General features: G+C 37.8%; 1 protein-coding gene across 10 annotated transcripts in view; it reads left to right on the top strand.

Annotated features, from left to right (window-relative positions):
• The window catches only part of PHF21A (PHD finger protein 21A), a 132384-nt gene that overhangs the window by 89862 nt on the left and 17403 nt on the right, over positions 1-25119 (top strand). For 4 of the 10 annotated variants that reach the window (XM_071427401.1, XM_071427400.1, XM_071427404.1 and 1 more), the window contains 9 exons: positions 9319-9519; positions 13214-13468; positions 15211-15297; positions 17553-17849; positions 19563-19661; positions 20699-20750; positions 21556-21635; positions 22080-22140; positions 24580-24743. In XM_071427401.1, coding sequence (XP_071283502.1) covers positions 9319-9519; positions 13214-13468; positions 15211-15297; positions 17553-17849; positions 19563-19661; positions 20699-20750; positions 21556-21635; positions 22080-22140; positions 24580-24743 — 1296 coding nt within the window. Of the gene's footprint in view, positions 1-9318; positions 9520-13213; positions 13469-15210; positions 15298-17552; positions 17850-19562; positions 19662-20698; positions 20751-21555; positions 21636-22079; positions 22141-24487; positions 24511-24579; positions 24744-25119 lie in introns of all 10 variants that reach the window. The other 6 variants (XM_071427403.1, XM_071427405.1, XM_071427406.1 and 3 more) reach the window with 4 other exon arrangements.

Below are 25119 nucleotides of genomic sequence, written 5' to 3'. Positions count from 1 at the left end.
TGGTGGAAGCAAGAACACCTAATTTTTGATTCAGGGAGAATTGAGCAGTTTAGTTTGTATCAAGTGTATTAAATTTTTGTCCTCCACATCTTTGTTTTTCAGACAAAAGGTGCTGGATTATTCTGCCAGATATTCTGAAGGCCCTTGCAATATCAGCAGGTTGATAAGGGGAAATTTGCCCAGCTAGTCCTAACAGGCAATCCACATTCTGCATTGCTGAAGGGAAGGGAAAAAAAATCTCAGCAAATCTATCTGACCCGGAGAATTTTTTTTCCCATTCCATGTCTAAAAACAATAAAGACCTAAGTATGTAAGGAAGGCATACAATAAAAGGCAATCAAAGGAAGAAGAAAACCTTGCTTTGCTTAGCCTCTTTTTCTCTACCTATGGCCAGTATCTTCTGTTTCAGAAGAAGGTGAAAAAAGAACCTTGAGTATATCTGGTTGCTTGTGCCTCTGGACATGTCCATGTTCTAAACAGTAAGGCTGTCTTTATGTGGAGTTTCAGTGCTGGAGAAGCATGCTGGGAAAAGTGATGGCACTTGCACTGTCCCTCGTAAGAGAGGAGAATGAGCAGAGGCTTCCCTTCCCAGATCCAAGTCCCAGATCCCTCTCCCCTCAAATCTACTCTACAGTCTGCTCCAAAACTCAGATTAATCATTTCCTGTGGAAAGTTGTATACCCTTTTTCTAGAGACTTTAAACCATGGTATGCCATTACCCCTCATATTGGGCTGGTCCAGCATTTAACCATATCTGCATCTTATTTCCTGGTTGAATTTGTCTACCTTCAACTTGCAGATACAGAATTATCATTTAACATTTCTCAGAGAAAGTAAAAATTCTCCTGCCACCGGATTTCTTTTCTGTGTATAAATATCTGTACTCAGTGAGTAGTTGCCTCTCAATAAACTGGATATGCAGAGCCTCTGTAAGCTTCACATTACACAGCGTTGTTTGTTGGATCCTTGATTATGGTTGTGGTCTTCATTGAACTGTCTCCAGTACCTCTGCATCCCTCAAGAAAAGGGGAGCTTTCCGTTCTCTTGGGAAAATGCCTGTTCTTGGGTGTTTTAATTTAAGATGGTGGTAGTTCAGCAAATCTTCAGTTATTGAGTAGTTTTAGCCATACTTACTGATGATAAACACAGTTGCTCTCCACATACCATTTAAATTGGGAAGGCAAGGAAGAACCATGGCTTTGTTTTTCAGAGAGTTTGCTTCAGAGAGTCCACAAACCTTGATGCAATTGAAGGTCAGCAGTTTGGAACTTCTGCAGTGATTTAATTTGATGTCTTCTCTGTGAAGCAGGCATTTTTCTTTGTTTTGATTGTCCTTGGTTAACTAAAGAGAGTAGGACAAGCAGGTATGTTTAGCTGAACAGAACTCCTGTATTTGATATACTGTTCAAATTACTGGGAAGAAGAGAAAAATCTTTCATTTGAGTGAGGTGAAACTGTGACTTTTTGCTCTAATGACTCATTCCGCTTATGAAGTGGAGATCACCAGTGAACTGTGATGTGATGTTATTAGTGATACATTTTAATTGAATTGGCGCTAAACAGTATTTACTTGACAACAGGTAAAATGCTGGTGTTAGTTTGTGACATTTGTAAAGCAACTGTGGAAAGGAAATATTAGATGCTGTTACCAAAATCAGAGTTATCAATAGGGGGGTTTATGATAAAGTTTGAGCATCCAGATCTTTCTATTCACAAAAGAATGCATTTCTATTCTGTGGTTTAGTAAAACTAGTCATCTTGCTTGATATTTCTGATCATGCATGAGGCACATGAGCATGAACTGTGTGTGTTTCCTTTCGTGAGAAAGAGAGGAGGTGTGATTCAGTCATGAGAATAGCTGTAGGGTGCACAAGAACCCTACTGAAGCTGACTAAATTTTAGTCAAGGACTGTGATACTGTGCACATTAAAATGTCAGTAGTATGTTGTAAAATTACTTTATGACTATCCTTTCCCTTTGAGTTATTCAAAATATGAGGAGTTACCAGATTAAAAAGTATACTTCTCTTTAGGTTGTTTGTTTCTAAAACATGAAATAAGTTTACTTATTTTAAGTGCCCTACTTTACTTGCTTAATGCAGACAAATTCAGTTTAAAGAATGTCATGTTATGAGGTAAATCACAGGTAGGAGAAGAGAAATAGTGGGACTGGCCTGTCAGAGGTGTTTGGCTTTAGTAAACAGCTACTGTGTTTAGATGCAAATGGCTTTCCCATGGGGGTAGCTATTCCTGTGTATTCTCCTGCATAAGAATAAAAATCCACAGTATTTTTTGTTCTGAGATTTTATATTGGAGGTGTCAGTCTATGACAGATTTTACAAGACCACATTACATGCTTCTAGTAAACTAGGTTGAGTTGGAGATCATATAGACTTTTTTTTACATTGAAGTACAAGACTTTTATTTCATTTCTGAAACTATGTCTAGATGACTTTTTTTTTCCCTTAAGAATGTTTTTTTTTAACCTTGAAACAGACAAATGGGGGTAGAACAAGAAGATGGACAAAAGTAGAATGAGCACCTTTTCCAGTGTAGTCAGCAGTTTAATTCTTTAATTTCTTCAGTGTTTTCATGTTGAGCTTGTCCCCATATCCTTTTACCAGTTTGTATTTTTACTAGGAAGTATTTCTGTAAAGGAGAAAAACCTAAACCAAGACAAACTTTGTCAAACCTAGTCAAATTTAAAAAAAAGAAATAATTCCTTTAATTTCATTATTCCTTAATTACATTCAAAATACTGCACTTTATTCTTTTTCCTGTTCTGTTTTGCCTGTTGTCACACAATTAATTCCCCATTCATTAATTCCTTCATTGTTTAATTATTGTTGCTGTTCTTTCAAATTTCTTTCTGTTAACATATGTGCTGGGGTAAGAAGCTAGATATTACACCTAATATGTAAGCTGCAGGAAAACATTGTATGTATGCTGTCTCTACTGGTTCATTCTCTGTGCTCTGCTTTGTGCAAGAGTAAATATTCTAAAACAAAAAGACAGTGATGCATAAGGTGTTTCATGGTACAGCATTCCCTTCTAGAAATTAATTGGTCTTGTGGTGCTGCAAATGGTAAAAGACACGGAACTGAAAATAAAGCAATCAAGAAGTCACATAAAGCAGGATAGCACAACAGCTATTTTTTTACAATTTTAATTTATAATTCTAGCTATGTTTTTAAATTAAAAAAATATTAAACATTCTCCCCTGTTAAGAATTAAGGAATGAACATTATTTTCAGAACTGTCATAATCCACTTCTGAATGATTTCTATCAGCTTTAAGTGGTGTTTCTCTATCGTAAAGGAAATATTCAGTATGTCTTTCAAAGTATTTGTGTTCATGTCTGAACTGTGTGTTTGTTTCAGAATTACACCTATAGGAATTAATTTAAAATATAATTGTGATAAGTCTACCAGCATTTTTTAATGATAAAAATACTCTTCACATCATGCCAATGCTATCTAATAATATTTATCTGACATAACATTAAAGTCGATTTTTATGGAATTGAGTTTTATGTAAATTCCATTTTACACAAGGTACCAGATGCCATAGTCAGAAATTGTATTAAAGATGTTAAGACTGCAAAGCAAACTCATTAATTTGAGGGGTTCCAAAACTAAGTGGTTCATCTCTAGTGCCCATCTGTATTCTAAGTGTAAGTTCATCCCACAGGACCATCATGGCAGAGGCAGGAGAAGCATTCAGTTGCCCTCACATGCTCTGCAACCTCTTTTAGATGTGCAGAAGTCCTCGTGTCTTTGTGCTGCTTTTAGCTGTGTTTTCTGTGAGCTGAATGTAGCACATGCTCTTTGGGACACTTACTGGAGTGTTGGCAATGCAGCCATTGACTTGGTGAGGTTAGATACCCATGTATTTTAACTAAGGCTTAAAAAAAATACAGGTTTTTCAGCTATAAAAAGAAATAGGGTGCATTTCAGTAATGATGCCCAGTAAGGCATTCGAGTATAAGATGGAAGTGGCCTCCCAGTCCAACTGCTACATTTCTGTTCAGCATTCAAGCACCTCTGCCTCAGGGGGAGCCTTTTCTGACTGAAAGATATAGGGGCCATTTTGATCACCTTTAAGAAAAAGGAAATTATATCACTCTTTTTTCTGGAAATAAAATTCTTTCTAATTTAGTTGGTTTAGATTTAGTTGATAAAAAGATCTGGCTATAAGTGAAGCACAGCCACAAGTGCAGAATTCCATAAAAATGGAGTATAACCACAGAAATAGCTGTAAATATTTCTATAGTCCTTAGATCATTCTTTCAGTGGAATTTAATTCAAGCTGGTTTGTACAAAAGGGTTTTTTTCATTACTGGTGTAGATTCTGCGTCATCAATTTCTATAATTGGATTTCACTATTTTAAATTTTAGATACCATCTTAAAGCAGTAAATGAGTGTACAATTACTCTCCTTGCTTGTAATCTTTCCATTCTCAAATTCCATTCCCAGAATACACCCTCTTTGCAGGATAAAGACTAATTGTACCCCATCTCTAAAGCTTGTAGCTTCTTTCTGCCATGGAAATTCTGGTATCTTTCTCTTTGGGTAGTGACTGGGAATAGGACTGATAAAGAGAGAGAAGGGAGGCTGGAAAGGAAGATTGTAGAGTCGTGAAATTTCCTCTATCTTCCCCACTTCCAAGGTGGAGCATACTTGAAATTAGTACTTCCTCTTAACCATTTCGCTCACAGCAGTAGGCAGCTTTTATATCCCAGATATCTCCAATATCTTGCTCATTGGAGGGCACTGGTAACTGAGAATCCATAATAGCTGACTTCCTGAGATTGGGAGAGCAGGAAAACATGTCACTGGCAGGCAGCTGAGCAGCTCAAACCACATCAGCTTTGGTTTTGTGAGATGAAATGTATGCATTGCAAGGTTATTTAGTATGCTAGTTTACTGTCTCATTTTAAAAATATCTTTATATTTTAATTTTTATTGATTTTTGAAGTTTAAAAGCAGACCTTTCTTTAGATATGGATGTTTTTCTGAACATGTTTCCTGAAAGAAGAGGAAAATGTGTCACAAAATACAATCAGGGATCTGGTATTTAAAAGCAAGATGTACTCAGAGAACTATTTTTTGCTTGATTGACCAATTAAAATGGAAATAATGCTTAGCTAATAAGGATAAAAACCTTAAACTGTATTTAAAGTTTGCTCCAAGTACTTTGCTTATCCTTTAACAACATATTCATGGTACTTTTTATTTGAGTACAGAGATGTCTTTTGGCACAGATCCGTGATCAAGATGATCTATTTTCCGCTTAATCAAACCAAAATAATCTTCCAGTGCTGTGTTAGGATCTGGCCTGTGGCATGAATGAGAAAGTGGTATAGCAAAATGTCACAATATTGATTGCAATTATTAACTTTAAGGAAGGGTCATATAAGATGTCTCAAGCTCTGAACTCAGCGCTGTGAACGGTTCCTGATGAGATTAGCGATAAAGATGTCAATGCAGCAAGAGCTCTGAGATGATGTAGTGTGCTTACAGGGCACTGTTCAACAAGTGGGTTTGGAAGTGGTCTGACAGTAACCATTGCATAGGGCTGGCAGTTCCTTTTTGGGTAGAATGCAGTTCAGAAGAATGGATGAGATTAATCAATTCTTTCACATCGTGGAGGTAAAGAGAGGATTGGCATTCAGTTTTGAGGAAGGTTCCATAAACTTGAAAGACAAATGCTTTTCATACACTTCATACTATGGCAGGAAAAGAAACTATTCTAGGAATATGAGGAGAACTAGAGCTTTAAGACCTGCAGAAAACTCATGTTGTGTGCATGATGATGTGTTTGTGATTGAGTTAATCTCAATTTAAAATGTTGAAGTAGTAAGAATTAAATTAAATATTCTTAAATATGAATGGTAAGGGAAAATGGCAATTATTACATTTAAAGAATTAGGAATATTTCTTAAGAATCCTGTGGTACTTTTAGAACACCTGAATTAACTGGTGTTAAAGTCTCTAGGACATGCAGCTAGGACTTGATATCAGCCTTGGCAAATCTCAGTCAGACTGTACTTTCTGTAGCACAAACTGTCTTTAAAATTGATTAAGAACAGTCAAATAACTGAGGAACAATTTAAAAACACAGTGTTTATGAAGTTTGACAGTAAACAAGAGTTTCTTTCATGGCACCGTCCCGTTTAATTCCGTGCGGAAGGAGGCTCTGCTAAGGCCGCTGCCGACAGACACGTGCCGGGCGCTGGTGCGCTGCAGAGCGGCGCTTCCAGCCGGATGCCGAGGAGCCGGGCGCTGCGGGCCGAGTCCGGCAGCGTGGGCTGAGCCGTGAGAGGGGGCGCAGAGGGTGGCGCTGAAAACGGGAGAGATCTGCTCGGAGTTCCGGTGTAGGTGCAACCCTGAGAAACTCGTCTGGTTTTGCTAATTCAGCTATGGACTTCGAAATATGTTTTTCAGAGCGTCTCTCTTGATAATTTCGAACAAATGGATAATCCCAACAATGTTGCAGAGAGTAAAATGATTTCAGTGGTTTCAATGTGGTATTTTTACTGACAGTTGGTAGAAGCAGCTTATTAAACTGCGTAAGCAATTGGCATGCAGTGCAAACTTCAGTTTTACTCTCTGAATCTTAAAAGCATTAGATGTTTCTTCCAATTTAATATCTGCATAATGGATATGGATGGCAGGATATGCTGCTGCCAGGCAGCTCTCAGCAGCCTCCAACAGGATAGCGTAGACTTGCAGAGCAACGGCGTTTTTCCACTCACGTTATCCATCTTCTGCCAAATATGCTGAGCGTCAGTTTTTGCACAAGGCACTAATACAAACTGTGCTTCGGTCCTGTTTTACCCATCTCTGTAGGCCGTGGATCAGGCCTGGGGGTGGAACAGGCAGTGTGTGAATGCCATGTGACTCACCTCGCTCCTGCTCCCCTGCTCTCCGTGCTGGCTCTTGTCCTGCTGTAGCAGTATGGCAGAGGAGTCCTCAGCCTGCCTCCCCCTCTCTCTAATATTTTTTTTTTTATCTTTTCACTAATGTTCCTCCCATTGTAAAGAACAAGATGGAGATTCGTTCTTGAGCCATTGCTGCTGATTTCCTCCAGTCAGGGAATCAGTAGAAGAGCATCATTATCCCTGAAATTTGTACATGCAGCTGTGGAAGACAAAAACTCCCTTCCTGTTCATGCTGGGTATGGTAATTCTTCAGCCTCCTGTGCAGGAGGAGTGTATGTTCAGTCCATTTTTTGGAAGATATTCTCTAAGTATGTTGCATTATTTCCTCTCCTACTTTGCTGCCTTCTCCTCTCCTCCCCCTTGGCTGTGTTTTCAGCTCTTGTGTCTGCTTGCTGATGCTGCACTTTGATTTGCATGTTAACATGGTTGATCTTTGCAGAAAGCAGTTTTAAATGATTGTTCAGTTATTATGTGTATGAGCAAGCTGATGGATACAGGACATTTAAAACTATGTGAAATATCTGAATTAGGGAAATGCCTTCTACACTTCTATTATTTTATCCTTGTTTCAGAAGGGAGCAAACAGTTTACAGCTTTTAGGCTTTGACAGGTTTTAGCACTTCACTGGATTCAGAGTAAAATAGTTCCATCAGACTGCTGTCCTTTACTAACTCCCCGAATTTTCAGCAAGGTTGGGCCTGTGTTTCTCTTGTCAGAGCTGAGCAGGCATCCTCAGCCAGGGCTGTGGGTTTTGTAGAAGTCAGGCACTCCTTCTGTACCTTCAAGTTGCTGAATTCAGTCTTGCTAAAAGGTCAATCATGTGAGCTCACACATTTCGACATTATGAAACTGGGATGTGGGGTTTGTTGCTTGTGAATTTTATTTGGCTTTTTAAAGTTCCAGTTTTCTGTCAATTTGGGAACTTGCCCTTTTTGTTATCTTCTTCTGGGCTAGAGGTACACACTCACTGCGTGAGGCATTGTGCTGTATTAGCTCATCATAAGCAAAACACTTAAAATCATAAGTATACTGTATATCCACAAAATGAAGAAAACAGATATTTTGTTAGCTCAGAATTTCATAACCATGTGTGAATGAAATTTGAGGAAAAATATTCTTCCAGTTGTAGTAAATAGCTGGATTTTTTGGTTTGGTGGTTTTTTTCATCTCTATGTTTAGTACTGTGTCTGAATACTAGTGCTTCAAAACAAAACAAAACAAAACAAAAATTCAAAGCATTTGGTATTGTCAAAATGGTTGTGTTATTTTTAACTTTATTTCTCATGTAAGTGCAACTTCTTGGGGCAACCCACTGTCAGCACCTGGCTCTGGTAGAGGTTTACTGACCATTCCTGTTTCCGCAGAGCTTTCATGGTTCAGCCTGTCCCATGCCTGTTGACTTCATTGTCCTCTTCCAAAGAGTGCCTTGTTGGGTAATTTCTTGGAAGTGTGCATATGCTCTTGATCAAGGGGGCTTAGGTACACAGCTAAAGCTTTTTAAAGCTGTCCAAATTTGGGGGTGGTTAGAACATAGGTAAAAATGTCCATTTCTGGTCATGCCTGCAGAAGGTAAAAAGAAGTGTCACAGTGTTTTCACTGTTGTCTACACTAAAGTATAATATGAACATAAATTGTGAATACAATTATTATCCATGCAGATAACATGTATCTTATGCTGCAAGTCACCTGATCTGCTCTTAAATCCTCTTACTGTCTAAAGGTGCTCAATGGCTCCTGGGAGAAGAAACCTCTTGTAAAATAATTTCAAACTTTAATGGAAGCTAAAATGGAAGCCCCTAAGCCGGAAGAAATAGATCTGTGGCATTTTCTTCCCCTCTAGGGAGTGCTTTCTGATTCTTTTTCAGGTGACAATAATATTGAACAGAAGGACCATGCATCCATGCCCTTCCTGATCCCCACTTTGCACTGACTGTCTCTCACTCAGTTTCAATGCCTGGTACAAAGTGACATGCCTAATGCCTTGAAGTCAGCCGGGAAGCTTCAACCCAAAGTTCTTTTTTGTCACTGTTTAGGAGTGTGTGTGTTTGAAGGTGTCAAAGCATGTGGAATCACATAAATACAGGTTTCTGAGATCTTGCAGTTGTTTGTGAATAGGCTGAATTTTGGTCAGTGGGTTTCTACAAAAACAGTGAAGTCACCTTGCTGGGCTGTAATACTCCTCTGTGGCCAATTTTAGACTGTGCCTGTTAGATAACACCAATACTTAAAATTCCAAAAAGAAGAAGTCCCACTAAGCTTCTGAGCAGTTCCTTATTTACACTAAATAAATGTATCTTTAGGGATTATTACTTTCTCTGGTACGTGCAGCTAAACAACTGTCATCATTTCTGTTTATGATTTTGTTTATCTGGTAGAAAAGAGTGGTGGAGCAGCTTCGGAAGAATTTGATAGTGAAGCAGGAACAGCCAGACAGTAAATTTCAAATACAGCCATTGGCACAGTCAGAAAACAAACTACAGACACCACAGCCACAACCACTACAACAGCTACAGCAACATCACCATCAACAGCAGCAACAGTCCACGGCACCCTCTCCAAACGTGATAGGATCACAGGTAAAAAGCTACAATTCTTTTTCTTACTAAAGGTAAAGCTCACTGAAAATTAAAAAAAGGAAAAAGTGCAGAGAGAAAACTGCAAACTTTCACTTATGCCTGCTAGTGTGCTGAATGAATTTCTTCTTCTATGAATATGCAGATATGTGTCTTCGTTTTTTTGGCAAAAATCTAATCTGAGTTTAAAAAACAATTACTGTTTCAAAGTTGAATCATAACCCCACAGAAAACAAGGGTGGCAGTGTATGACCTTTCCTAAAAATAAGTGAAAGTTAAGCAAATGAGCCTTTTTCCTAGCTGCATGAATGAGTCTGACCATACCTAGTAGGTCTCCAGAAACAGTAAATACTAAACACACTCTGTATGAGGTATATGATTAAAACCCTTTATTTTTAAACGACTAACAAAATGCCCTCTACAAATGCGAACAAAATGCAAGAAAACAGTTCCTTCTTCTTTTTGCTTGGTTCTTTTTGAACAGATGTAGGTCATACCAAATAATACTTACCTGAATTTTCAAAGATTTGTCTAAAAGTATACAGTGTTAATTGTAGAGTTCAAGTTTTAGAAAATAGGGTCTTTATTGGGAAGATGAACTGAATTTTAGTACAGTATAGGATAGAGACATAATCCCAGAACTCAACAGAGAAAGTGGTTTGCTTAAGAGGGGAGTTTCAAGTTTCTCCTGTTCAGGTATTTGAATTCACAAAAGTGTGCTAATAAAACAGCTAGAAAATGCAGGGAGGTGTTCTGTAAGAAGAAGTGTATATCAAGTCTTTTCTTCCTGTTGATGCAATCTTAGGAGCTCATGTTTACCTGGATAGGCAGATGACAGAATTCACCTATGAAGTTTGCTTTATGCACATTGCAGTGAATCACAACCACAGCTTTGACCAGTTGTGATTCTCATCTTCCCTTTTTCTGAAAGCAGAGGCGAGAGAAATGGTTGGACTGTTAGTTCTCTTGTTAACTCAGCAAGTTGGTTTGGATGCACTCTAAAATGCATTTGTGAAGCTTAGCTAATTGTAGTTTTGAGAAAAGTACATTGAAGAAATGAAGCAAACCTAACTAAGGAAAATACATTTTGAGCAGCAACATCAATATCAAAGCTGAAATGGAATAAAGAAGCAAATATTACTGTGTCCTAAAGTATTTATAGGTAAACAATGGATCACTGTTGTATCAGTGATCTCTGTTTCTCAGACAGGAAACATGAGAGCAGCAAGCACAGTTTCATGTGTTTCTCAGTATCTCTCACTTTGAATTCACTCATTAACTTCCAGGTCATCTCCTGGGTTGTAAAAACTGATGTTTTGTTCAAAGTTAAAGAGCCCTCTAGCGAAACAGTCAAAAAACTGCTACACTCTTCTGATTTTGTACTGTATTACATGGTACAGTGGTACTTGGAAAGTAGTTACAAATTGGAAGGCAGTTTGTCCTGTCTCTTGGATAAATAAGCCAGTTTTTATCTGTAACACTTTTCTGGTTTTATTTATATTGTTAAAATAGTGAAGCATCCTCACTTGTTTCTGCATCTAAGGTTTTGCCTCTGCCTTACTGTCTCTCAATCTCTTTCAGCAAAGAAAGGTCAAATACTTTGTCTCTCTGTGAACAGTTTGTTCATGCCTGCTTTTGTAAATAACACCTTTTTCTAGGCTGTGTCACTACAGAGAATGTTTTCAGAGATTGTTTTCAGAGCAATCAAATTTAGGAATCCAGGTATATATGCCATAATTAACAGTGACATTTTAATATACATGTGTCCAGTGAGAAGGTCTTTTAAAATTTTCATAAGTAAGAAGCCTGCTGAAAGGTCATATTATTGCAATATTATGTGCAATAATGCAGACTCACTATGAATGAGTTTTATTGAATATTAAGTTGAATATTAATTCAACTTCAGTATGAATTAATGCATTGAATACTTTTTAGAATAAGCAATCTAATTAATACTCAGCAAAGCAACAGGGATATTCAAGCTCTATGATCTTCTCACTGAAGCTGTACTCTGAGTACTTGTGGAGTTAGTAGAACCCCTTGGAAAAGTCACAGTCTTGCATTACATGATTGATTACACCTTTCTTTAAAACATTTATGGTCGAATGTAATGCTTGTGAAAAAGATACCACGTTACATCTCATTGGGAAAGCTTGACTAATGTTACTGCATTATGGGAATGGAGCCTCTTGCTTTGGAGAAGGTGCAGCAGAGGTTCATAAGTTTGTTAGATCTCAGCTAAAAAGTTAAGAAAATAGTGTTTCAACAAGGACAATTTAATTATGTCTGGATTTTTCATAAATGTATAAAACTGAAGCATAAATTATCCTTTGATTTGGCATTATACAGTGAATTTTTTCACACATGTGCATAATTAACAGTTAGTGGACATAGTTTAATTATTATGAAATTAGAAGTGTGAAAGTAAACTCTGTTTTTGTTTAAGGGAACAGTATTGGTGAAAATGCTGAAGCAGTCAACTGGAAATATATTATTTTATTTAAAAAAGATAAAGGTCTTGTATGATTAAAGTCAAGTAGTCTAAATCAGGCATGTTCAGAACACAAAGACTGCCTGATCCCTGGTTTTCCATTTTTTCCTCTGTAGAACACAGAGCTGACATCAGGAGGGAATGGTGGCTATTTAGTACTAAGAGCATTTCATCATGTGACTAAAGCTTTGAAGATGCAGTGCTGTTGGTGCAATGGATTTTTTACACCAAAGTGAAAAGAAATAAGATCATTTGCCATTCTGTCAAATGTCATCCGTCATGAGTTTTCTGTTTGCATTGTGTTCTGGTTTTATATGGAGACTCTCACCTTGTTGCTTTTTGAATGAGATTTGTAAAGTCCATTTGCCTCAGCATCTTGGAAGACAGTATATTTTAAAACTGTGAAATGATAGTTGCTTCAACTTAGGAATTTTGGGCATGATGTACTGAGGCATTTCAGATAAATGCTGGTGTTACATGATTCAAAACCACTCTTTTTAAAACAGCCCAAGAGTAATCATGGTGTCAAACACATATTCCAAAACTAGCCCATTCCACAGAAGTTAATTGCCTGCAGCTGGGCAGACTAACAGCCAGCTCTTACAACTTCAGGACAATCCTACTGATGCTCTTAGGAAAGAAAGTTAAATACAAGGTAATTGTATGTATCACTAAAGCTGAGACTGGGATGCCCAAAATAAAAATTATATTTTTGTTTTTAAAAAAGCCAACTTATGAATGTTTCCCCCCCTCTTCCTCTGATTGTGAGGATCACTGTAACTACAGTTTCCATTTGAAAATAGGAGTTTAACTCAGTGAGAAGCTAGTTTGCTGCAATGTTTCATAAACCTCCACCTTACATGTTTGATATTGACAGTGCATGTTTGGAAGTAATATGAAACTAAAAGATCCAAAATACATATGCCAGTGCTAACTCTTAATTGTAATTTTCTCAGGAATTTGTTTTGATTCAATCTGCAATGCTGCAGGTGATTAAAACAGACCAAACAGGTGCCTCAGATGAGAATGCTTCTAGCTATCCAGTTTTCAGAGGCATAAGATAATGTGCTTGTCTGAACAGCAGGTAGATAGGCTCAGAGCTGCCTTTTCTTTCTCATGCTGTCTATTGTTTCTGACTAACCAACCCACGTCCTGTCTGATACAGAGTGTCTCTGTCTCTTACAGTGTATTTTCTGTTTCCCTTAGAAAACTGTAACTACAGCTTCTATGATCACCACTAAGACACTACCTCTCGTCTTGAAAGCAGCAACTGCGACTATGCCTGCCTCTGTTGTGGGTCAGAGACCTACCATTGCCATGGTTACTGCTATCAACAACAATCAGAAAGCAGTTCTCAGCACTGATGCGCAGAGTGCACCAGTCAACCTCCAGACAACAAATAAGGTCACTGGGCCAGGAGCTGAGGCAGTCCAAATAGTGACAAAAAACACAGTAACTTTGGTAAGCGTTTCATGTGTTTGCCCTGCAGATATGTGTGGGTTTGGTTAACAAGAGGGCTATTGGAAAAAAATAAACAGTCAGGGTTTCTCACAGAAAGGAGGATAGTAAAGACATGGTGTGAGTCTCCACTAGCTGACATTGCTAAAGTGAGAGTCTATAAGAAAAACATATTCTCTCCATGTGGGTTGTTATTACTGTTTCGCTTTATAGAATTAAATCAGTGCTGTCATCACCTCTGTGTAAAGTTTCCCCTGTTAGTAACCGTAGTCATGGAGCAGTAGTGATTGCTTTGCCCTTACTGAATCTGTATGGCTATGCTCTGCAGAATTCTTACTCTTTTCTTAGGCAAAGGAGATGTCAGACTTTATTCATTTGATCAGTTTGGGTCTTCGTCTTAGGGTTTTTTTGCATGATAAAGTCTCTGATGTTAGACACATCCCTTAAGTTTGCTCACTACCATGTCTTCATTCAGCACGTTTTCAAACACATAAACAGGTGCTGTTTCTTTAAAAACATGTATTTTGGAATACAGATTTTGTGCTTTAGCTACATCACAGAGTCTTTTCCAGAATAGTTAGCCACCTAGAAGTAAAAGAACCAGTGTTTCAGAACTGGATTATATAGGTTTCTTGGTCTGGAAACCAGGCATTATGTAACAACATGACAGGGAAATTTTACTTCTGAAGTAAAGGCTATGGCTTTATTAAATTTATCTCTATTTATTAAAATACAGTTTAATGCAGATGGAAGTAATTTTGCTTCCTAATGAGGCATATATTTGTGATCAGAATAGAGAAGACTATTTGGAGTTTTTTCTACTATTCTCTTTTCCTGTGTCATCACTTGCACCACTGTCATCTGTTCTTTGTGTCTGTACTTCATTTCTTTGGTGAATAACTTTGATTTGAGGAGGTAATTCTATTTTAATAGTAATCTATGATTTATGTTTCTATAGCAAATTTCATCCAAAAATCAGAATATTTTCCAGAGTACTAATTAATCAGTACAAGACCTTTTTGAAGAAAATTGCAATCTTATGTGGGTGGACAGAAATACAGGAGGGTCTAAAATAACATTGACATTAATTTCAGAGAATCTCCCCAGGTACTCATGGTAGCTGGTAGTGCTGTTCAGTGGTTCATCATGTGGCAGCTCCATGCAGCTGATTTCAGTTACTGTTTCAGGGAAGTACTTGGGTTTCCTTAAAATCAGATCCTAATTGTTTCAAATGAATGGCCTACTTTTGAAAATTTCAAGTTGTCTATTTAGAGCCCCTCACAGTGTCATTAATATTGCTGAAAGAGTTGTAACTTCCAAATCTTTGCTATTTGCATGAGATGTTCTCTCATTCTTCTGTGTGTCATTCACTATGAAAAGACCATAGCTCATATAACTGAACATCAAAATGTTACTATTTTCTGTCTGTTGTAATGCCATTTTTTAATGATTAAAACAAACACGAGTTTTTATTATCATCAAATGAAATGGTTTTAGATTGCAGAGCACAATAGTACAGTTGAAGTAAAAGGAAATATGTCTGCAATTTATGAAGCAAGGTGTGTAAGATCTAGAAAATAAGGTTTAGTTCTGTCTTTAATATATTTCTAATGAGGAACCTCTTGCTATGAAAAATTGTTTACAGAGTGAAAACTGAGGACATCAGGTCTGAAAGTACCTTCAGGATTTTGGTGAAAAACTTCAAAGCTAAAGTTTCCTCTTACCTCTTTCTCATGTTCTTATAGCAGGTTCAGGCTACGCCTCAGCCCATAAAAGTGCCGCAGTTCATCCCTCCTCCCAGACTTACTCCTCGTCCAAATTTTCTTCCACAGGTGAGTATACAGAGAACAAACAATAGAAGGAGGAACTTAATTATAGCATAGATAGAAGAGACTTTTGATGAACATTGCGTGGTGTTTACTGCTGATGTGCTGGAGAAAACTATTCATCCTCAACAGGTTTGCAGATAATAACGAATTTGAGGGTGCAGTCAATATTCTTCAAGGCAGTGCTGACATGCAGACAGTCCTAGACAGGATAAAGGAAGAGGCCAGCAGGAATTTCTTGAGCCTCAGCATGAGAAAAGGCGGTCTTGTACCTGGAATGGACTAACTCTCTGCACAGGTACAGGCTGGGGACTGACTGGCTGAGGAGCTGCACAGATTAAAAGGTCTTGGTTGACAGCAGCTCAATGAGTGATGTGCCCCAACAGCAAAGAAACCTACTAGCATATTGACCTGTACCAGCAGGATTACAGCCAGGAGATTCAGGGAAGAGATTATTCACCTTTCCTCAGCAATCATGAAACTGAGTCCAATAAACACCCTGCAGTTTTGGAATCCCTGGTTGATAAATTTGAAGCATGGAGCATGGGAAAGAAGGCCACTAAGATAGCTTGGGGCAGCAGGAATATATAATTTGTAAGGAGAGACCAAGGAATCTGGGCTTTTCAAATTTGGAGAAGAGGCTTTGGAGGCACCCTAACAGCAGTGTTGCTTCCAGTATCAGCAAGGAAATAAACAAGAAGCTGGAGGCATAGAAGCATAGGTGCTTGGCAGGAAAATTAGAGGCAATGCTCATAAATGAGGACAGGGAAGTTTTAGACTGCATATAAGGAAACATTTCTCTCTTTGAGGACAGTTAGGAGTGGAAGAGGCTTGCCAGACATGTTGTGAAAGCTCCATCCTTGAAGTTTTACAAGACTTACCTGGACAAAGCCTTAAGCCAGCCAGTCTGCATTTAGTGATGGTCCTGCTCTGAGCAGGAGGTCAAATTAGAGACCTCCTCAGCCACCCTCCCCTCCACCTGTATGAATTTGTAATTATGAAAGTTGCACATGATGATTATTAATGATCTTGTATGCCATAAGTGAAATGAACCCATGGAATAGGTGTCATCAAAATTAAAGCATCACCCAAGGCCTTAAATTGCTGTAATTGTTGCTTGATGCTCATGAGTGAAAAAAGAAAACATTATATGTCTCTAGATTATTCCCAAGTATTTCTGTATTGCAAGGGAGAGTGGCTTCTGTTTTCAGCTGAGTAGTAAAACTTGTGGTTTGCTTTTTTTTCCCCCATGGTTTGGGGAGGACACAGATTGTTTCTTTATGTAAAAAAATATCTTGGATGAACTACTTCATTTGTATGAAGTATGTGATGCTGTGAATAAAAGTAAATATTTTGCAAAGTGAGAAAGGAAAGTAAAGGCTGCTATCTGATTAAGATTTGAGTATGGTGAGATCTGTTGGAATGTGACCTAGTTTTTCATGGTAAAATGCTTTATGGAGTATTGCAGGTGGATAGGAATCAAATAAGGAAAAAAAGAGCTTTATTTTTAAAGTAATGTGCTCTACTTCTGTACTCTGGAATGATATTTTAAGTCCATTGTTAAATTACAAACTTAACAGAGACAGGAAATAAGCAAGTATTGGTGATGGAGTTTTGGAAGATTCTTGTGGCTCTTTTCTTTCTTGTGAAAGAAGAGAAATGGTTGCATTTACCTGTACATTCAGCACTTTCAGTAAGGGATTAATATATAATCTTGTCACTTTTTTTGCTTATCAAGATTGGTTGTGCAGGTATCTAAATAATATATAGAATTGACAGATAACAGGTGTTTGCTGGAAAAAAAAAAATTTGTTTCAGGGCACAGTCAACTGTTCATAATTTCTTGGAGGTTCATTACAAAGCCCTGTAACACTTTTAATACGAGTGCCTCAGCTCTGCCTGTAAATATCACATGGATTTTTTTGGCCTGTAAAACCAAGATGTTAATTTAGATAGAGATAAGGCATTTGGCAATAAACATTCTGTGTAAGTATCTGTGCATCCAAATACCATTTCAGGGAGGGTGACTATATATGCAAATGTTATGGATGGGTTTTATGTAAGTAGGCTTGAAAATGTGGTGCTTTTTTCTCTTAACATACTTAGGACAGTATGCTAAAAATGACGTTATCTAAAAAAATCAAGCAGCCTCCTGCAGATTATACAGGATGAATTGAAAGACTTAGTGAAAAGCTGATCTGAAATACTGATATACAAATCTCTGGGTTTTATTTTTTCTTTTTCTTATTTTGTTTCTGTAGGTTCGACCTAAACCAGTTGCCCAAAATAACATTCCTATTGCCCCTGCACCTCCCCCAATGCTTGCAGCTCCTCAGCTTATTCAGAGGCCTGTGATGTTGACAACAAAGTTCACACCCACCTCTTTACCCAACTCTCAGAACTCCATCCATCCAGTTCGTGTAGTTAATGGGCAGACAGCAACCATAGCCAAAACCTTCCCTATGGCACAGCTCACCAGCATCGTGATAGCAGCACCGGGGACCAGGCTCGCTGGGCCTCAGACTGTACAGATCAGCAAACCAAACATTGAAAAACAGGTACAGATAAAGTGCCTACTAATGCAAGGTACGGGGTTTATTGCTTTACTGTGCAGCTGTGGCAAGGACAACAGGCAGGGAGACGTTTTCAGTGGATACTGGAGATAGTCATGTTCCAATGGCAGTACAAATTATGGAATGACTTGCAGCTCTTGGGATAGATGTTACCATTTCCTTTAATATGGGCCATTGGCACCTTTTCCCCTGCTTCAGTGTTTTTATGCTCCCTCTACTGTTTAAACATCAGTAGTTCATAAGCAGGCTACATTGCAGGGTTTGACTAGTATCTTGAAGAACAATTACAAGCTGAAGTCCATCTTCATATCAAGCCCTTTTGTTTTTCAAAAGGTGGTTATGTGAAAGGCAAAAATTGCACAAAATTGTAGGGATATTTAATCAGATAAATGTAGCCATTTCTTCCATGATCCCTTGATCTTGCAATCTTGTGATTGGAGGCAAAATAGTCTCACTCAGCTTCTGAAGTCTGATGGTTCCCTGTGTCTAAATCAAATTGAATGAGTGGAAAGGAGACCTTCAGAAGCAGAGAATTCTGTATGTTTAAAGTCTCTCTCCAGAAAAGACTTCTGTAAAATAAAAATTACTTAAGTCAGTGTGGATTGCAACTGAGCATCCTTGCCAGTCTGCTCAAGTAAAGCAATATTCTGATTCACTTTTAACTCTTTTGTATATTGTATGTTAGTAATAGTGTAACATTGTATACTATATTGCATACTATAACATAATATTTATGTAATTTATATAGATAATAGTAATATATATATCATTTATAACTCTTTCCTAGACTAATGTGCCTTGAAATTACCTTCTTTCTGCTTTTGAAATACTTACGGAGACTGGGAAATCATGTGCATGAAAGTTGTGCTCAGTTCTGCTTGTGAAATCTCAAGAGTAGGTTCTTGCATACCTCAGGGCTGTTGCACAGGTTACTCAGCAATGTGTGTCCTTTCCATGTGAAGTTGTACTTCTACAATATTTGACTTTTGATGCCTGTTCCTTTTGATGTCAGCAATATTCATTTGCTTTTTGAATAATTACTGGCAACTACAGAAAAACATTGAAGAATGGTGGTGGTTCAATCACACATGAAATTTTCTGTATAATTTCTCCATATCATAAAGGGAAAAGTTTGTCTGTCTGTAGCTCACCTTACTCAGTTTATAGCTTCAACATCCATGCTGTAGGCTGAGGGATGTCATGCAGAAGATTTATGACCTTAGAAAAGAAAAAGGCTTCAGAAACATCTGACATTGAAGAGTTCAGAGAGACAGTTTTTGAGCCATTCATAATTCTATAAAATGCAAAGACTGAGGAGTGGGAAGTACAAAATGTATGTACAATGCAGAGGGGTTTTTAAGTGGAAGTCTTGATGGGATGAGTTTTCTTGAAGTGTCTGGTATTCCCATACATTACAGTGATTTCTGTAACAAAGTTAACTCTTAAAATTGCTATTTTGTCTTGTGTGGCTGTGTGGGGTAATGGATTGGTGACAAGGCTGTTTCATTCTTTGTTAAATGAAAATACCTTACTTAACATTCCTCTTGCATCAGATTCCTCAATTAAGTCTTTGTTAGCACACTGTCAGCTTTAAACATTTTCTCTCCTGTATTTGCGAAAGTATTTGTTTTGCATTTATAGTCAAAGTAAAAAAAGTCATTCTTATCACTGAATGTGAGAAACACTGTTTTCTTGCAGACTATTAAACCACATGTGGAAACAGAAGAGAAGCAAACAGAAAGTCGTACAGTTACTCCACCTGCTGCACCGAAGCCAAAACGAGAAGAAAATCCACAGGTATCAGAACATACCCAGAGCTTTCTTTTAAGACAAAAAAAAGGACACTGTCCTTCAGAAAATATTTTTTCCCTCTGTTCCCTCAAGACTTCTTAACTTTAACATTCCTTACGTTCCTGTTGGACAGCAGTAGTTGATAAGGCTACAGAATAAAAAATCTAAATAGATGTAGTGCATTGCATTTTCAGTTCTGGAGTGCATTTGGCTTCTAAGTCTTTTGTAAGTTAGAAGATCGTCATTTTTCCATGATACTTCCTTCAAACAGGGGTTTAGATTACAGAGTTGATTTCCACTCCTTTGAGGTTTTAGACTCTGGAGTTATTCTCAAAGCTGAAGAAATGTCAGTTTTCCTTTATAAAATATTTCTACTCTGGTGAGCAGGAAGGAAAGAGTCACATATATCCACATTCTGCTTGTGTTTTAGTCCAGTTCAGTCTGGGTTGAAAGAGCTTTGGAACTGATTACAGCTAAATGCTGTGCTACATTTATTTCCATAGATGGATTCAAATTGACTGTTGTGTGAGCTTTAACTGTTGTCAGTTAGACAACAAAATTCTGATTTTTACATGTCTCTGCATTTCCTGCATTAAAATTAGAATCCTCTAAGAAACCCATAGCCTTTAGCAAATAGCAAATCTAAGCTAGAGTTGGCTCCTTGTAGTTCACAATAGATGGAGAATGATCTTAAACTAGCAATATTTTTTTTGACAATTGAACTGTCTTGGTATCTTCTAATAGTCAGTTCAGTGCTGGAATGGAAGTAAAGAAACTGCTCTCTTGTTCCCAGCTCTGCCATCTCTGATCGTGAGCAATGGGTATTTCCCAGTATCTCAGGCTAGGTTCCCATCTAGGAAATGGGACTCTTGTCTGTCCTTTTCCAAGAAGTTTGACATGCATGAATGAAAAGTGATTTATAGAAGCAAAGTATCGCTAAAAATTATTTTGGTGCTTAGTTACTAGTCAGCTACCTTTAAAGGGCATAAATGACTCATCCTAACAGTTGCACTTTTCATGATCTTTTTTCTTCCCTCTCACAGAAACTTGCCTTCATGGTGTCTCTGGGACTAGTTACTCATGACCACCTGGAAGGTAGGAAAAACGTCTTAGGTTGGTTGTTCAGCTCCTGATTTCATGTCATTCTAAATTGGAAGTAGGATTCCAAAATATTTCTTGTATTAAATGCAGTATTTTCTTGTACAATAGTACCGTTGGGATGTCTGTACTCTTGATCTAACTTAGTTTGTTGTGCATGATTTTGCTCTTCTTATGACACTGAAACAAAGCATAAAGTTATTTATGCAGTGGAGCAGAGGTTGGGAAGAAAGTGTATGATCTCATGGTAGAAATCTGTGGCAATATCAATGCTCTCTGGACAACCCTCTATCTGCAAAGATACACCGTGGATAATTTTACTGTAACCTATGCCTAGATTTTTAATTTATTTTATTATTTCATGGAACTGTAATTTGTAATGAACGAGTTAATGGATTATAATTTGATTTATAATTTAAACTTCTAATCCTATACATTGAAAGACAGCCTATAATTTCAATCACCTGCATATTTCTCTACTGTATTTTTAAGTATCAGTAAGGTTACCAGAGATTTTTAAGATCCCAGTTATACTGACCATGAGTTTTAAGTGTCTTAGTCATGGATTACTTGGTGAGAAGAAGGATTTAATCAGTTACTTGAGCACTGTATTTGTATTCCTTGTCAGCTGTTAGTTTTCAAACCTTCAGAAGTTAAAAGTATAACACAGTTGCCTATACTGGGCATGACTGGTGTTCTGTAGAAATCTTTGCAGCTCTTCTCACATGCAAACTGAATTCTGTGGACTTTATATAATTTCTGAGATCCATTGTTTTCTAACCTGAATGCTTTGTTTTACAAGAAATCCAAAGTAAGCGACAAGAGAGGAAAAGAAGAACAACAGCAAATCCAGTGTACAGTGGAGCCGTTTTTGAGCCTGAGGTATTAATTTTTTGCTGGGGGAAGCTGGTATTTTCATTCTGATCTTGAGTGTCTTTCTAACATCTTGCTACCTTGTAAGCTTTCTCAGTTCTAACTAGAAAGGCATGCTATCATTTATAGTTCAAAAGGCCTTTGCAATGACATGACACTCAGATTTTTAAATAGAAAATACAATGGGGTATTTCTAGTACTTGTATCTTTTTCTGCCTTCTCCTATATAAACCTGTCATCAAATGGCAATGTGTGTTGGTCTGCTTGCATATCAGCCTGAAGCAGTTCAGATATCAGAAGCAGTGTAAAAAAGCTAACATTTCTGAAGGTGTGCTTCAGAAAACACAAAAGCCAGTAATCTCACTTAGTACTTACTGTGCTGTTCCTCAGCTACTGCATATAGGTATTGTCAGGAATGTTCCCCAACAGAAATTCTTCCATTGTTCCCTGCAGCGCAAGAAGAGTACAGTGACGTACCTGAACAGCACAATGCATCCCGGGACACGTAAAAGAGGTGAGGTATACCCAGACCTGTCTCCCTGCCCAATGCCTCTTCCTTCATGTTGCTTTTGTAGTCCCCAGGTCAATTTGAAGAGCAAAACAAGATGGACTCTACAGTACTTCATTTGTCCAGTAAATTTCCATGGTGGGCAAAGACCATGACCTCTAGGGATTAGCATGGCAAGATCTATTAGGCAGCTCAATGTTTCATTTCAGTTTCACTCTCAGAAAATCCCAAACAAAACCCACCCTATTCACTAGAAATGTGAGATGTTTGAACATCATTTAGTTATGAAGCTGCTGTAAAGATCCCCTTGTTAATGACTAGATTGTATTGTTACTGTCAAGAAGAAAGTGGTTGTGGGAAAAGCATCTGTGCCCTGAATAGGAGGGGAAACTTAGTGTGACAAAAGCCTTGTTTCCTACTGGGAATAGGGATGAATCCTTCAAAAGAACTTGCCCTGGGTGAGAAAAGCTATCGTGCTCACACTAAGCACTTTAACTGCAACCAGAGTGCCACTTGTCCTAAAATGAGAGATGATCTTTCATATAGACATGCAGTACTATTCAGAAGAAATCCTTCTGTAGAACAGGTAAAATTTTAAGACTTAGTTTATGGTGAAACAGGTGAAGCAGAACAGTATGGGAGAGAATGTGATGCCATTATTTGTGCATGGCATCAACCACACCTACCTGACAATGTTTACCTGATTTTTGATGATTTTCTACAGTCCTTAAAGACTCATAATACCTTCTCTATCCTAAGTTTTCTGTATAAAAAAAGTAATAAATCAGATTTAAAAAAAAATAAACCAGTCTCTCACCTAGCACTGACCAGTTCCATTATCTTTTGGGGGTTTTGTCTGCAAGATGAAATATTAATTTGACATATTCTGTTCTTGATCCATGTTTTCAGTCCAGCAGACAACGTGGCAAAGCTGACACTTCTGCAGCTATGCTGTTTTTAAATAAAAGATGTGTCTCTGCTGCTATCCCCTAAAAACATTAAATGTATTTTTTAAATAATATGATGTAGATTTTAAATAGAAGGTTTTTGCATTTATTCTGTGGATAAGTAAACGTTCCTTCTTCTAGTAATGATTTCTTAATTTTATTTTAGACCCTATAGTGAACAAATACTGTATCAATGAAAATGATTGCATGCATTTGTACTTGATACTCTCTTACCCTGTTTTTGCAACTGACTATTATACTTTCTATTTTTTTCATCACGCCCTATTGTGAGTGAGCCTTTATGTTGCATCAGTACCAAATTAGTAGCACGTGTTTTCAATTGACAAAAGATTTGGAAGTATACATTTGTTTTGTAATTTAATACAGCAATATATTGAGTGAAAAGCTTTTGTAAGCATTTGCCCTTGAGAGCTTTAGTTTAATTATAGATGGTGCTGAGCATGTCAGAAATTTCACCCGTGGACATCACTAGCAGAAATCCATTTCCAAGGACATACTTAGTGCTGGAACATATCCAGACCTTAAATGCAAGGTTTAGCATGTTAATAGGTATAGACTGCCAATCTGTAAACATAAGATCTGGGGAATTATTCCTAGATCCTAACTCCTTTATGTTTACATATCTATAAATTACCTGGGAGAAGGAAGGCAGAAATGATGGTTGCATACTGGGTTTTTTGCTGTCTTGCTTTGCATTTGTAATTTTATAAGAATTGTATGAAGACATTTTGCACATCTGCTAGTCTAAAGGAGTATCTAGGCATTGTGCATAATCAAACATACTTGGCTGAGAAAGTCTAAGAAAGAACACAGAATATGGAGTGGGTTACAGTAAAAGGCCAATGATAGGTTAAAACTGATATTAGTTATGGGTCAGAAAACAAGACCTGTTCTTAGGTAGCCTAATTTTAAAAATGTACCGGTAGGGTAGAAAGTGCTGGTCTGTGAACTGAGAGGTTTAAAAAATGGGAAAGAAAAGTAGGGGGGTGGTGAGTGTTGGCCTCTGATAAAGGATTTAACCTCTGTGTAGATTTATGCTGACACTTAGAAAGATAGGGAGGTGTGGGATAACAGCAGAAAGGATTTATTAGTAGTTATTGTAGCTTCTGTGGAGCTTCGATGCCGACATTTTTCCCCTAAAAACTGAATAACCTCATTTTTAGGAGTAGCAACTGTCCCCATGCTGCTTTTGTGGGAATAATTCTTTGACCCTCTACAGAGCTTATTTCTGTTTCCTTCTGAAATACATCTTTTAAATGTTCTTTCCTTGCAAAATTCTACTTAAAGATTTCTAAAAAATGTTTAAATCTTTGCTTCTGTCCTTTCACTTATGACTTTTATATTAACTTCCTCTCTGTGCTACATCATTTCCTTTTTCACGCTAGCCAATGAGGACCACTGGCCAAAGGTATGTAAGATCATTTTTCCTTTCTTTTTTTTTTTTGTTTCGTTTGTGTTCCCTGTTGTTAATATGTAGGTCGTCCACCTAAATACAACACGGTGTTGGGGTTCGGGGCTTTGACCCCCACGTCCCCTCTCTCCAGTTATCCCGACTCCCCTGAAAATGAAAAGACAGAGAGCACATTTACTTTTCCCGCAGCTGTTCAGCCTGTGTCCCTGCCTAGCCCCAGCTCCACAGACGTAAGTAACTCTTGGGGAGGGGGTTACTTTTAGAAAGTTACTCAAAACAGGCACAAGGAAAATCACTGCAGGTTTTGTTCCTTTAATCTCACTCATCGTTTGTCCTGACTTAGTGCAATGAAACAGTCCAGCATTTTTAACACCCTTTTTTTCCTCCTGCACCTGTGTTGTTATCCTGATGAGATTTTATTTATAACTCCTTCAGTGGATTGAAACATTGGGAGGCACCAGGCATGCTAGATGAGCTCATTTCCTTTGTGTAGTTTCTGAGATCTTGTCTGACTGAATTGAATCTGTCATCCATGGAAAAGGGCCAGGGGGTGTGTGGGGTGGGTGGGGAAGAGGAGAATGAATAGTATTAGTTACTGGCCATAAT

The sequence above is a fragment of the Agelaius tricolor genome, unplaced genomic scaffold (genome assembly GCF_023055355.1).
Source record: "Agelaius tricolor isolate 1412-34295 unplaced genomic scaffold, bAgeTri1.0.p SCAF_5, whole genome shotgun sequence".
In the NCBI taxonomy this organism is placed as follows: Eukaryota; Metazoa; Chordata; class Aves; order Passeriformes; family Icteridae; genus Agelaius; species Agelaius tricolor.
This window is presented reverse-complemented; position numbering and strand designations above follow the sequence as displayed.